We start from the raw sequence: 14,758 nt of genomic DNA on the forward strand, positions 1-14,758 counted from the left end.
GATGTGAATTTTGTTCATTTTTGGAGACATCCTGCATAATGATGAGCTGTGATTCAGAAATTGTGGACATATACACTATATATATATCAAATAAAAATATCAATTTATTGCGAGTTACTAAAAAATAATATAAAACTTGGCTTGTTTGAAATGAATACAAATTTTCCCGTAAATGTTTCACAGGAGGGGGTGTGGTGGTGCAGTGGGTTGGACCAGGTCCTGCTCTCCAGTGGGTCTGGGGTTCGAGTCCCGCTTGGGGTGCCTTGTGACGGACTGGCGTCCCCTCCTGGGTGTGTCCCCTCCCCTTCCGGCCTTATGCCCTGTGTTGCCAGGTAGGCTCCGGTTCCCTGTGACCCCAAATGGGACAAGTGGTTCAGAGAATGTGTGTTTCACAGGAAGGAGGGGGGCAGCAGGTTTGGCTGGGTCTGCTCTGTAGTGGGTCTGGGGTTTGAGTCCTGCTTGAAGTACCTTTTTGTGGACTGGTGTCCTGTCCTGGGTGTGTCTCTTGCACCCCATCTTGCCCAGTTTGATTCTGGTTTGCCGCGACCCTGCTCGGGACAGGCGGTTGTAGACATTGTCTCTCTGTGTGTGTTTTAAAAGGAAGAAAAATAGAAACAAGAAGGGAAAAGCTCCTACACACCGACTAGTATAGCGCTTGGTTACCGAGAGCCCCGTGTCCCATTAACACTCGTTTCCCTCATGAGTCGCTGTACAGTGTATTCATCATAATATCCCTCGAACGCGCTGTAGGTGGCGAAGATCCCGATCATGAGCCGTGGCCTCCAGCAGCGCCGATGACGTCACAGTGCTGGAGCGTGTGAGCGCTCCTCCTGGACGCGTAGCCGTGAGCCGGGAGCGTTGCGTTGCGGAGACGGGCAGTACCTTCTCGCTCTTTCTCTGACAGTCACCGCAACGCCGGCGGGTGAGTTCTGCACTTCTCTCGCCAGTTCAGCGCTGTTAAAAGGTGAATATTGCGCGACATGATGTGGAGTGCAATTCATACATAGAAGCGTCCGGTTCTCCGTGTTTATTCGAACGCGCGATGAGAGCTCAAGCCGGAGCAGACTGTGTGTACTGAGGGGTGTTTAAACAGTGGCTCAATAGAATACGTTATTTCGGCGGTGCGTGTGTGTGTGCGCGTGCGTGCGGACTTACTGCGACGTGCTTTACCGCAGTACGGACCCTGTCCTGTCCGGGGGCGCGGCTCTGTGTTTGAAAACACCTCGCTTTTGGTTACAAAATTATACGCACATATTTTAAACGTACATTTTTTTCCCCCCCAAATTATATTGTCATTTATTATACGCGGGGAGAAGAAAGATGTCCATTTATTGTGATTTAATGACACTTTTGATACGTCGAGGAACCTGCGTTCTTCATAAACTTCATCATGTACTAGTTCTTGTAACACTGAGTCTGAGTTAACAGAATTTACCTTAATAATGATAATAATACGTTTCCATGAACTTAAGCTTGAGACAGCTGTAGTGCAGGGCTCGGTGCCACTCCCTGTACTAACGGTTGGGTTTCAGTGCCAGCTTTAGACACACACACAAGCAATATTAATGGTTCATTTTGAGAAGAGTGTCAAATATTGGAACTACTGGACAGAATGAATAATGCAGCAGAGTTGCTAATTTTGCAAAAACAAGAGAAGCAAACCTTCACACTTCTGTCTGGTTCATTTAAAAGCCATATGTCTCCAAATCCACAAGTGCTTTACTCATGATGATGTACTGTGTTGTTATTGACATTCTGTAAAACTGCAGTGCTCTGCGGTGTTTGCAGAATAAGCAGCTCACTCACCAGCTGAGAAAACATGGGATTCACAAACCATGGGGGTGAGAAGCACACTTCCGCACTTGAAGGATGTGATGCCCCAGGTCGTGTCTCATTTGGACAGGCACACTTACAGGTTTTATTTAGACTCTCGTCAACGAAATGAATGCAGGAGAAGTTCGACAGTCCATTAACTGCAAGAGCTAAAGCCTATAAAAGCAAAGGAAAACATGAATACCATATAAAATACTCTTTTTCTCTCTCTAGCTCTTTCTCTCACACACTCATAGTCACACTCACACACACAAACACACCCTCACGCACACCTCCTCCAAGTGTGGTCATCAGTCAAGGAGAGGCATGGCTTGGGCGGCAAGGGACTACTAGTTACATTTCTAAGACGGTTCCAATCACTTACTTTACATACTTTATGCAAAAAAAAATGAAATGCAAAATTAAACTGTGTCTATTATATCATTTATTTTTTATTTATTTTTTATTTTATTTATTATTACATAATAACCCTAACCCAAATTCTGAGTTTCAGTGACAACTGCTGCACTCAAACCATCTGTATCCTAGAGAAGAATCTTTCCTATTGATAAGCAGTACTTATTAATGTACATCGTATTTATCTTATTAATACTTATTAATGTACATCTTATTCCCTGTACTGTTTCAGCTGTGTTAATCTCCTGTGCTTTGTAATTTTGCTGATTTGTCATATTACCCTTTCCCATCCCGGCGAGGCCCTGCAGACCTTGACCACAAGGCTTCAGTCCACACTACTGACTTTTCACAACATCAGAGAGCAACAATGGTAAAGGTAAGTGAATTAAACTTTGTCTAGGTTGTATTTTAACAGTAAAAATAGCTTGCTGTGTGAAGGTGCGTGGAGGTTTTGCTGTTGTACAAACTAAGTTGCATTAGACAAAAGCATTAGCTAAATCAAGCATCACAGTAATAATATTGATACTACAATATGCTTTTTATCTATAGTTTTTTACTTGCTGTTGAAATGTATATGTTAGTGATAGGTGACAAGTTTCTGTCTAGTGTGTGCAAAAATACAAAGCACACAGACATGTCATTATGGTTTTTATTTCAATGTGCCGAGTGAAACAATGTCGTGCACACAGCACAGAACCTGTTTACATGGCCGTTAAAAAAGGACAGCTGTCTGTCCTATTGACTGATGGTCGCTACTAGTGTGCTCATGGGGCTCTCGGAGTGTGTGTCGGGCTTGCTGCAGGAGCAGTATGGCCTCTTGGCGTGATGCCGGTGCTCAGTTGCTGTCCTGCAGTTGCCTGCAGTGTTGAAGTCGGAAATGATATAAGGACAAAGAGATGGCAGTGGTGGCTGAAGGCATCCAGCGTCCAAGCAGATCTAGAGTCCACATCAAGCAGAAGTGTATGTTTGTAACTTGTAAATGGAAGTGAACTCTGCAGGCCACAGAACACTGTGTGGCGGTGTGCGTTTTCCTTCCACGCACACTCATCTCTAGCCAGTTGTGAAAGGGAGCACAGAGAACTGCTGTTAAACTGTGAGTGACCAAAAGTTATCACAGTCCCACAGACTGAATGCAAGGGCCTTCCAAGGGTAAAACTACCTTGTTCTCTCACTCACTTCTTTAGACTATTCCAGAAAATGTAGTAACGTTGCCCTTGAATAACTTCGCGTAATATTTGTTCAGCTACTTAGATAATTATTGTCATTGTGCACTTTTGCTACACTAGTCATATACCTTCCGATAAAAGGGTCACTGAATAAAATGCAAATGTAAACGAGGGATATACTAGTTATGTAACAGAAAGTTCCATTTTGAATCTTAAAGTCATTTAAGCTTTTTAAGCATTTAATGTCCAAGCTTCATGTTGAATATATTAAATGCCATTATTTATTTAGGTTTAACTTGAACAGATAGTTGAGATGGTTTGGCAAATCGATGGACAGATAAATATTTTATTAACAGAGGTCACACAAAGGACTATTTCAGCTTTTACTCATCCATTCTAAAAGCCTAGTCTCAGGTGTTCTAGTAATGGGGTCGTGTGGTGCTCCAGGCAAGGTTCCTCTTTATAGGTCATAAATTAAGCTGTGTTGCTTTTCTGATCACCACCTGCAACTGAAATCTTCCACCTCCCTGCTGGCCCTTCCTCCTTTCAAAAGCTCTCTATCTCACTGGACGACTAATTCATCTCATGCTGATCAGTAACCAAAAGCCTGGCAGTAGCAATTGACTAGTCGTTGTTTCTACCAGCTCTTTTCAGCTGTTGTCTTCTCTTACAGACATATCCTCTTCGATACCTGCCAAATGCACCAGTATTTCACACCATACTCTACACAGCTCCTGTTCCATTCTATGACAGTATCCCACCTAGAGTATTGTCTAGCCGTCTGACTTCTACTATCAAGCTCCTACAACTTGTCCAGAATGTTGCAGTTAGTTGTGTTTGACCTGCTAAAGCCTTCCCATGATTCTCCCCTCCTTCCCTCTCTCCACTGCCTTCCTGTAGCTGTAGGCATATCATGTTCAACATAGGTTATGGTCTACAAGACAATCTGTATAGACTATAAGATGTACAGGACATGATCAGGCCATTTACCCCAGTATACAGTGTTGCACTCCTCTGTCTCTGACTGTGTGTTGGTCCTCTCATAAGGGGTTAAAAATGAAGAGTCCTTCACTCTGTTTTGCCCTTGACATGGTGGAATGAACTGTTTTTTTTTTTTCTTTTCAAAACTGAATAGCACCCAGAATTGAAAAAGAGTTTCAACATTCATCTGTAATGTCCATCCTGAGCTTGTGAAACTGTCATTAGTTAGACCCCACTCAAGTTCTTTGAATTTGAGTGTTGTAAAAATGGCATATCAGACAAGAAGCTGAGCTTCAATAATTGTGTGTAACAAAGAACTCTTGTCTCTTGTGAATTGCACATTTGTTTATTCTGAGCTGCACGACACATTGGAGAAAAGCTTTTGCTAAATGCATGTGTCAAGTGTCACCTGTGGGTTTTTCCTCTAGCAGTTCCGAGGCACCGTGAAAGACTTTGAAGGCTTTGATGCCAGCAGTGATGCTCAAACGTTGTACAATGCTATGAAAGGCATCGGTAAGTGTGTACTTCCATGATCAAATGCACAGCATGCACAGCAGTTACTGGACGTAATAAATTGTAACTGATTGAGATGTCTCACATGTGACATAACTTATCACTCGTCCTCATTTACTCCATCTGAAACTCTGCAGGCAGTGACAAAGAAACCATTTTGGATTTAATTACATCCCGGAGTAATGCACAGAGACAGGAGATTGTTGCAGCTTACAAATCTCTCTTTGGCAAGGTACACACTGCCCTTTCATCATATCTCATTGTCCTGCCTTAAGGAAGCATTTCAATTAATATGGCCTTACGCCCTGTGTTACCGGGTAGGCTCCGGTTCCCCGCGACCCCGTATGGGACAAGCGGTTCTGAAAATGACTGACTGACTGATTATTATGTTATGCGGGGGCGCAGTGGGTTGGACCGGGTCCTGCTCTCTGGTGGGTCTGGGGTTCGAGTCCCACTTGGGGTGCCTTGCGATGGACTGGCGTCCCGTCCTGGGTGTGTCCCCTCCCCCTCTGGCCTTACGCCCTGTGTTGCCGGGTAGGCTCCGGTTCCCCACGACCCCGTATGGGACAGGCGGTTCAGAAAATGTGTGTGTGTATTATGTTATGATTATGATTAATATGTTATTAAAATTCGCAGCCATTTAGTCCCATTGCTAAGTCAAAACAGAAAATGACATACATGGCATCTACATTTTTTTCCTGAATAAATAAAAATAGAATTTCTAGATATGAAAATGGTATTTTAATAATAGACCAGAAATGTGCATAGTACATAAAGATGCAGACATATTCGCTTGAGGTTTTCTGTTGAAAGTCTTTGAAGAACACCTGCTACCTTCCTGTAATAATGTAAAATATCCAGAGGTTAAAAAAGAAAATTCAGTCTTTTGAATGAAAGCGGCAGCTTTGACATTCAATCTGTATATTACCTACAGCTGGTCTTTCCAGTTATGTGTTACTCTTACCTTTTAGGATCTGATTGGGGATCTGAAATATGAACTCACAGGCAAATTTGAGCGCCTCATAGTGTGTTTGATGAGACCTCCAGCTTATCATGATGCCAAAGAAATCAAGGATGCAATCAAGGTGAAATACATAGGAATGTGGAATATGATGCACTTATTCTTTTTTTTTAAGTTGTGTTTACTGCATTTTATTAGAGTCTTGTATGAGAAGGATTTTAGCCCAGTGTGTAAATGAATAACATTGTTCTGTTTTAAGGGTCTTGGAACCAATGAAAAGTGCTTGATTGAAATTCTGGTTTCTAGAAACAACCAACAGATCCATGCCCTGAGGGACGCATATAAAGATGGTAATAAACTCATTAATGTTGGATGAGGAATTTGATGTTTTAACATGTGAATTTAAAATGAACAAAATATAGTTGTACCTACTGTCAATTAAATCGGAAGTAAATTTGAAGTAATATATGTACTTGGTTTTGTTTAGATGTCTTGTTTATTTTTATAGCTTATGGGAGAGACATTGAGGCTGACATAGTAAGTGACACTTCAGGGCATTTCAAGAAGATGCTGGTGGTTCTTCTGCAGGTTAGTACATATAAATATGTTGCATTCAAGGTGACAACTGTAATTACAAAACATTCATTCAGTCATTTCATCTTCCAGCCCTCTCTGTCTGTCTGTTCATCCATCCATTAATTAATCCATTCTCTGAATGTGGCAATAGTTAAACAGGGTAGAACAAACTTCCCTTTCTGCTACACTGGCATCCACATTTTTTTTATGTGCAGTAGTAGCAGCGCTACATCACACAAATGTAACCATACTAAAAATATATTCTACATACATTCTTTACTGTATTGACCCCTTTCCAGCAGTAGGAGGCTACAGTACTTGTCACTGACAACACGAGAGAGCATATCAGTGCCAGAGAGAAATCGCTTTGCACACTTTCCCTAACAGTGTTTATTCCATGTTCACTTTGTCAGTGTTTTGAATGACTGCTCTGAACCCATAACGGTGATGGGAAGTGTGTGCTCTGGATGGAGTCACCTATGTTGGGCTGCGTGCGTGCGTGCGTGCGTGGTGCGTTTAATGGTAAAAATGCCTTTTTTCAGTCATTCCTTTGTATGAGAAAAGGTATGAATTCTCAGAAGTCTTTATGAACAGTGAATATTTTTTTATCCCTTTACATGAGGGATTGTTGTATTACTGTTTTTCCAGAACAGGAAATCACAAATTTCAGCTATTCCAGCTGTGTCCTACCCACAGCAAGGTTCTAATTCAAGGAGTCTTTCAGCCAAGAAATTCAACATTTTATTTTTCATTTCATTTTATTTCATTTCAACATATGAGTCAGATTTTTTGTGGAACTGGCCTTAAATATCACAATGTGTGTTTTATTAATTTATTGTCTGATTATTGTGTTCTGCACAGATCTTGTCTGATCAAGTTTCTGTTGCTAGGGAACCAGAGACGAAAGCGGAGTGGTGCATGCAGACCTTGTTGAGGAAGATGCGAAGGCGAGTTCTGCGCTGACATGTCTTCAGACATTCTCTCAGTTCACTGCACATTGTGCTTGTGGTTGGTGTGAAAATCAGAAAGAATTGTCCGAATGTCCAACCACAGAAAAGTAGCGCACATTACTGTATGTTTTCGAAGGACAGGTTTGCGCCATAGTAGGAACTGGAAGCAGTCTGTACAGTGGTGGATATATGGTGGTGTGAACCCCTGTCCCACTGTCTCGAACCGTGCAGGAGCTGTATGCTGCTGGGGAGGAGCAGTGGGGCACAGATGAAGCCACATTCATTATGATACTGGGCAATCGCAGCGTGACCCACCTCCAGATGGGTACGTCAGTTATAGCTGAGAGTCTGTGACCAGCATTGTCAAGCGAGTTTACACTGATTTCACTAGTACGTTTTTGCAGTGAAATTCTTTCGCTTCGCTTTTTAAATTGTGTTCTTCTGCACAGTGTTTGACGAATATGAGAAGATAGCAGAGAAATCCTTAGAAGACAGCATCAAGAGTGAGCTCTCTGGAGACTTTGAACGACTGATGCTCGCTGTAGGTAAGAGTTACACGCACAATGACACTTTACATTCATTCATTTAGCTTATACTTTTCTTCAAATCGACTTACAATGTTAAGGTTAAAATTATTTTCCCATTTATACAGCTGGGTAATTTTTTTTACTGGAGCAATTTAGGGTAAGTACTGTGCTCGAGGGTACTGTAGCTGGCGGTGGAGATCAAACCTGTGACCTGTGGGTCCAAAGGCAGCAGGGCTAACCACTATGCTACCAGCTGTCCCCATGATACATGTAGAAGTGACATGAAAGAAATCGTGATTGCTGTTATGCATAGCACTAAAATGCCAACCAGCAGTCAATGAAGTGGTGCTTCTGTGCTATCTGCCTTTCTTAGTGCAGTGCATCAGGAGCGTGCCCATGTTTTTTGCAAAGCGTCTCTACAAAGCCATGAAGGTAAGTCTGGTTGGTCTTCAATCACACACACACACACACATTTTCAGAACCGCTTGTCCCTTACGGGGTCACGGGGAACCGGAGCCTACCCGGCAACACAGGGCGTAAGGCCAGAGGGGGAAGGGGACACACCCAGGACGGGACGCCAGTCTGCCGCAAGGCACCCCAAGCGGGACTTGAACCCCAGACCCACCGAAGAGCAGGACTGCGGTCCAACCCACTGCGCCACCGCACCCCCCTGGTCTTCAATCATTTTAATGAAATTATTGTCTAAATGAAATCTGTTTTAAAATTCTGTTTCTTGTGCCCTGTCTCTACAGGGTCTGGGAACTGCTGATAACACTTTAATAAGAATCATGATTTCCCGCTCTGAGATTGACATGCTGGACATCCGCGAATGCTTCTGTCTCCTGTACGAGAAGTCACTGTACAACATGATTAAGGTGTGGAAGTAGCTCCTCAACCTGTACCATGCAGGGCTACCCAGGAACTTCCTACCGTGGTCTTGATCAAACAAAACGCAGGCTTGGCCTCCGAGATGAACTTAATCACATATTTTCTTCCACATGTGCTGCTGTGTGTTATTTTTCCAACAGGATGACACATCAGGAGAGTACAAGAGGACTTTGCTCAGGCTTTGTGGGGGAGATGATGAGTAAGTGAGCAGATTAACAGTTCAGTCGACTCGCATTTCATGATGTCTGCATGGTTAGTTCATTTTTAAAATCGTCAAATCATTCTTGAATTTTCTACGTCTGTAAGATATTCAGACAGTAGGAAGTTCAGTCAGATCTGCTACTGGTTTCAGTTGGTGTCAGTAATGACAAGTGCAGACATTGTAAAAACATACGTGAGGAAACGGTGCAGAAGAATACAGTGTGTGTTTAGGAGTGACTAAGGTGGGCAATGGCATGCTTATCTTCTTCATGACCCCCTGTTGACCCCTGGATGTTGTTGGTTGGTGTTCCAGTCTAGCAGGCGAGTTCTTCCCCGAAGCAGCACAGATAGCCTACAAGATGTGGGAAATTAGTGCCATGTCCAAAGTTCAGGTTTGACTCTCTGTTTCTGCGGTAGAGACAGAAAGAGTGCTTGGCTGCGTATTTTTCTTTTGATGCACCTTTAGGTTCTCCATGCAGCGCTCAAAGTCTTACACCCATTAGTCAGCTGTTGTATGTGCATTTTGCTCTTTATATCCCTTTGCTTGCAATGCCCTTTGCAATGTTAATAGCCAGAAATAGAAAGCGACGGTTCAAGTACACTTGCTCCTTGGGTTGTGAACAGTCAAGAAATGAATTTTCAAAAAAAAAGCTCCATATATTGCTTTTTCTTCAGTTTCCTATTCTGTCAAGTTTCTTCCTGTAGCAGAGTAGACACATCCTGAACAATGGTGATGAAACTCACTGAAACAGAATAGGAGTATGTCACTGTCTTATCCAGCTCACTTGTACAGTGTTTGTTGTTAGTCAGCTAATATTTTTTTTCATCTAGCTGATGTTTTTCTCCAAAGCAACTTAGTGTTGAGATGACAGTTATTTACCCATTTATACAGCTGGGTAATTTTACTGGAGCAGTTTAGGGGAAGTACTTTGCTCAAGGGTACTACAGCTAGAGGTGAGGCTTGAACCTACAAACCTTTGGGTCCAAAGGCAGTCGCTCTAACCACTACACTACAAGCTGCCCCACAGACCTATTTTGGCAGAACATTCTACACATTGTCAGCTTACATTTATTCATTTAGCTGACGCTTTTCTCCAAAATGACTCACAGTGTTGAGGTTACAGTTAGTGACCGTTACTCATTCTAACAGCACCAATCACAAGAGCTGTGTGTTACCCTGGAAGCTAAAGTAGAAAGAATGAAGAATATCAAAAGTGGTGAGAGCATGACAACACATTGCACGTACTCATGGGATGAGTCTGTCACCAGTCTCATATAAACAAGTTTGTTGACATTATGAATTCCTAAAAAAAAATTCATAAATCTGAATTTTGGCGCTGGGCACTACATTTCGACGTTGGTACGAATCCAGGTCTGTCTGTACAATGTTTGCATGTTTTCCCATGTTTGTTTGGGTTTCCTCCAGATGCTCTGGTTTCCTTCCATGTGTTTCAGATGAATTTATGACTCTAAATTGCCCTTAGTGTGACTCGGTGAGTCTATACATGATTGCCCCTCCGATGGACTGGCATCTGCTGTCTCGCTGGAATTTGGCTTTTGCTGATGTTAAGGCTGAAATCAGGAAAAAATAATGTCACTTTCACACTTCACCTTGAACAAGATTTCAGCATCTGTTAGATATGTCAATGTATGTCATTATTATTATTATTATTATTATTATTATTATTATTATTAATAATACATGTATTTATTGTATTAATAAAATAATAATAATAGCTAAGTAGAATAATGAGAGATAGGCTTTTAGAATTGAAAATTTTGATAAATTTTAGATTAAACTCAGGGATGCCTGAACAGTACATGATTTGGATACAGTAACTGCTTAAATCTGAACGCAGTGACAAACGTATTATAAAGGGTCTGTACATTTATGCAACCAAGCCCATGAAAGATTAATTTTGTTTTTAGTTTGTTTTCCTCAAAATTAATTTTGCTTTGTCTTACATATTGCTAGTTACGAGACTGTTAAAGCAGAAGAAAGGTCTACATTGCAGCCTTTTCGTGAACAAAAGCTAAAATACCAATAAGGGTGCGTACACTTATAATATGTACAATGTATTCAAGGGATTTTACCAGACATAATCAGTGAACAGAGGAAGGAAAGTTAGTATAAAGTTGTCAGTGATCGTGCCTTAAGGCTAAAATTGTATTTGAAGACACGACTAAAGGTAGTTACGCAAATCTTCCCTATCATGTTACAAATTGCAAGCTGAGGAGCCAGTGTACTTTACAGTAAGCTTTCCTTTTCATTGCTTCTAACTTTGCTGTGAACTTCTTGAGGCCTTACTAAGATTTAACATCCATGCAGAATTGACCTTGTAAGGGCAGTAAAGCATCTGTGTAACTTGTCTGATTTTACTGTGTTTCTTCACTGCAGCTCAAAGGAACTGTCCGTCCTTTTGTCGGGTTTGATGCCAGCAGTGATGCTAAAGCTTTAAGAAAAGCCATGAAAGGCTTTGGTGAGCCATGGTTGGCTTTTATTTTTTGCTTTTTTTCTAGAAACATTTTATTTTCCTTCTGTTAAATGCTGGAAATAAATTCCATTAATTTTCTTAATTCTTTCAGGTACTGATGAAGATACCATCATCAGTATTATAACACAGAGGAGCAATGAACAAAGGCAAGAAGTGAAGCAGGTCTTCAAATCCCTCATGGGGAGGGTAAGGAACTCAACAGTGACCAACAATGAGAGACAGATGGTGTGTGCTTTGCTGGAGATAGCAGAAAGAACTGTTTATGCACTTCCCCAGGATCTCATGGTAGATCTCAAGTCAGAACTGTCCAACAATTTGCGCCGGCTGGTCCTTGGACTCATGATGACCCCAGCAGAATTTGATGCCAAGATGATGAGGAAAGCAATGGAGGTATAACTTCTCATGTGATGAAACAAAAAAAAAAAAAAAAAAAGGTTGCTATGGAAGTTTAAACAGGGAATCTGCTCCTACTCCACTGTTTGACATGAAAGAAAATAAACCGATTATCACTTCATCTGTAGGGTTCATGAAATCTTTTCAAATTTTTTAATTATTAGGCACTGAGGACTCAAACAATAGCTGATTCTGATCTGTACAGATCTACCATGATGTAGATGCACGATCAATGTTTTTTTATCTAATCTGAATAGTCAAATTAAGCTATGGTTATTTTTGACGGTATTTACATTTATTCTTTTAACAGACACTTCCCTCCAAAGTGAAGTGCAGTGACTATTTTGTAATATTTTTTGACCCCTTTATCTAACTTAGAATATTATACACTATAGTGAACTTTCTACAGTAATTTAAGGCACCGTGCTACTAACTGAGCCGGATGGCCTCCTGCTGTATCCAAGTAGTATATTACATTTTATTAAAAATTAAAGTGCATTTGTGCTATCACAACTGGGATTTTAGCCCCCAAGGTTGAGGCTGTTTAATGTACATATGGAGTTGTGTGCCTTTTAATATTCCTTACTAGGCGTATCTTGAGACATCTTCGTCAAAGTATCAGCTTTCCATGAAGAGGTGCAACTGTGCACGATGAACACGAAAGCAAGATAGCTAGTTACAAAACTAGTGAAATGTCCATCCATCCATCCATCCATCTTCCTCCGCTATCCGAGGCTGGGTCGTGGGGGCAGCAGTCTGAGCAGAGTCCTCCAGACTTCCCTCTCCCCGCACACCTCCTCCAGTTCCTCTGGGGGAACCCCAAGGCGTTCCCAGGCCAGCCGGGAGACATAGTCTCTCCAACGTGTCCTGGGTCTGCCCCGAGGCCTCCTCCCAGTGGGACATGCCCGGAACACCTCGCCAGGGAGGCGTCCAGGAGGCATCCGGAACAGATGCCTGAGCCACCTCAACTGGCTCCTCTCGATGCGGAGGAGCAGCGGCTCTACTCCGAGCTCCTCCCGGGTGACTGAGCTCCTCACCCTGTCCCTAAGGGTGCGCCCAGCCACTCTGCGGAGGAAACTCATTTCTGCCGCTTGTATCCGCGATCTCATTCTTTCGGTCATGATCCAGAGCTCATGACCATAGGTGAGGGTAGGAACGTAGATTGATTGGTAAATTGAGAGCTTCGCCTTACGACTCAGCTCCCTCTTCACCACAACAGACCGGTACAATGACCGCATCACTGCGGACGCCGCACCAATCCGTCTGTCAACCTGCCGCTCCATTTTTCCCTCACTCGTGAACAAGACCCCGCGAGATACTTAAACTCCTCCACTTGAGGGAGCGGCTCCCCCCTAACCCGGAGGGGGCATCCCACCCTTTTCCGACTGAGAACCATGGCCTCGGATTTGGAGGTGCCGATTCTCATCCCCGCCGCTTCGCACTCGGCTGCAAACCTCCCCAGTGCACGCTGCAAGTCTTGATTCGATGAAGCCAACAGGGCCACATCGTCCGCAAAGAGCAGAGAGGAGATCCTGCTGCCACCAAAACAGACACTCTCCATTCCCTGGCTGCGCCTAGAAATTCTGTCCATGAAGATAATGAACAGAATCGGTGACAAAGGGCAGCCCTGGCGGAGTTTTTTTGCCGGCAATGCGAACCAAGCTCCTGCTCCGGTCATACAGGGAACGAACAGCTCGTAGCAGCGAGCCCTGAACCCCATAATCCCGAAGTACCTCCCACAGGATGCCACGAGGGACACAGTCAAATGCCTTCTCCAGGTCCACAAAACACATATGGACTGGTTGGGCAAACTCCCACGAACCCTCCAGCACCCTAGTGAGGGTATAGAGCTGGTCCAGTGTTCCACGGCCAGGGCAAAAACCGCATTGCTCCTCCTGAATCCGAGGTTCGACTATCGGTCAGATTCTCATTTCCAGTACCCTGGCATAGACTTTCCCAGGGAGGCTAAGGAGTGTGATCCCCCTGTAGTTGGAACACAATCTCTGGTCCCCCTTCTTAAAAAGAGGGACCACCACCCCGGTCTGCCAGTCCAGAGGCACCGTTCCCGAGCTCCACGCGATGCTGCAGAGGCGTGTCAGCCAAGACAGCCCCCACAACATCCAGAGACTTGAGAAACTCGGGGTGGATCTTATCCACCCCCGGAGCCTTGCCACCAAGGAGTTTTTTGACTACTTCAGCAACTTCAGCCAGGGTAATGGACGAGTCCCCCTCCAAGTCCCCAGCCTCATCTTCCTCTATGGAAGGCGTGTCGGAGGGATTGAGGAGATCCTCAAAGTACTCTTTCCACCGCCCGAGGACATCCTCAGCTGAGGTCAGCAATGCACCACTTCCACTGTAAACAGTGTTTGTGGAGCATCGCTTCCCCCCTCTGAGTCGCCGGACGGTTTGCCAGAATCTCTTTGAGGCCAACCGAAAGTCTTCCTCCATGGCCTCACTGAACTCCTCCCAAGCCTGAGTTTTTGCCGCGGCGACTGCCAGAGCCGCGTTCCGTTTGGCCCGTTGGTACCTGTCAGCTGCTTCAGGGGTCCCATGAGCCAGCCAGGCTCGATAGAACTCCTTCTTCAGCTTGACGGCATCCCTTACCTCCGGTGTCCACCACCGTGTTCGGGGATTGCCGCCGTGACAGGCGCCGGAGACCTTATGGCCGCAGCTCCGAACCGCCGCCCCGACAATGGAGGCGTGGAACATAGTCCATTCAGACTCAATGTCCCCCACCTCCCTCGGGACCTGGTTGAAGCTCTGTCGGAGGTGGGAGTTGAAGACCCTTCTGACAGGGGCCTCCGCCAAACGTTCCCAACAGACCCTCACTATGCGTTTGGGCTTGCCAGGTCTGTCCAGCTTTTTCCCCCGCCATCGA

General features: G+C 43.9%; 1 protein-coding gene across 7 annotated transcripts in view; it reads left to right on the forward strand.

The window, feature by feature from the left end:
• Positions 1–818: 818 nt before the first annotated feature.
• anxa6 (annexin A6) overlaps positions 819–14,758 on the forward strand; it is a 30,221-nt gene continuing 16,281 nt past the window's right edge. For 4 of the 7 annotated variants that reach the window (XR_003798076.1, XM_018745201.1, XM_029257273.1 and 1 more), the window contains exons 1-17: positions 819–964; positions 2,538–2,605; positions 4,805–4,889; positions 5,027–5,121; positions 5,861–5,974; positions 6,110–6,200; positions 6,359–6,438; positions 7,317–7,373; positions 7,608–7,701; positions 7,826–7,921; positions 8,277–8,335; positions 8,656–8,778; positions 8,932–8,990; positions 9,306–9,384; positions 11,391–11,472; positions 11,579–11,673; positions 11,764–11,877. Coding sequence is in view for 6 of the 7 variants with exons in the window: in XM_018745201.1 (XP_018600717.1) it covers positions 2,597–2,605; positions 4,805–4,889; positions 5,027–5,121; positions 5,861–5,974; positions 6,110–6,200; positions 6,359–6,438; positions 7,317–7,373; positions 7,608–7,701; positions 7,826–7,921; positions 8,277–8,335; positions 8,656–8,778; positions 8,932–8,990; positions 9,306–9,384; positions 11,391–11,472; positions 11,579–11,673; positions 11,764–11,877 (1,332 nt within the window). In the remaining variant the exon portion in view is untranslated. Of the gene's footprint in view, positions 965–2,528; positions 2,606–4,804; positions 4,890–5,026; positions 5,122–5,860; positions 5,975–6,109; positions 6,201–6,358; positions 6,439–7,316; positions 7,374–7,607; positions 7,702–7,825; positions 7,922–8,276; positions 8,336–8,655; positions 8,779–8,931; positions 8,991–9,305; positions 9,385–11,390; positions 11,473–11,578; positions 11,674–11,763; positions 11,878–14,758 lie in introns of all 7 variants that reach the window. The other 3 variants (XM_018745203.1, XM_018745204.1, XM_018745202.1) reach the window with 3 other exon arrangements.

The sequence above is a fragment of the Scleropages formosus genome, chromosome 13 (genome assembly GCF_900964775.1).
Source record: "Scleropages formosus chromosome 13, fSclFor1.1, whole genome shotgun sequence".
Lineage (NCBI taxonomy): Eukaryota > Metazoa > Chordata > Actinopteri > Osteoglossiformes > Osteoglossidae > Scleropages > Scleropages formosus.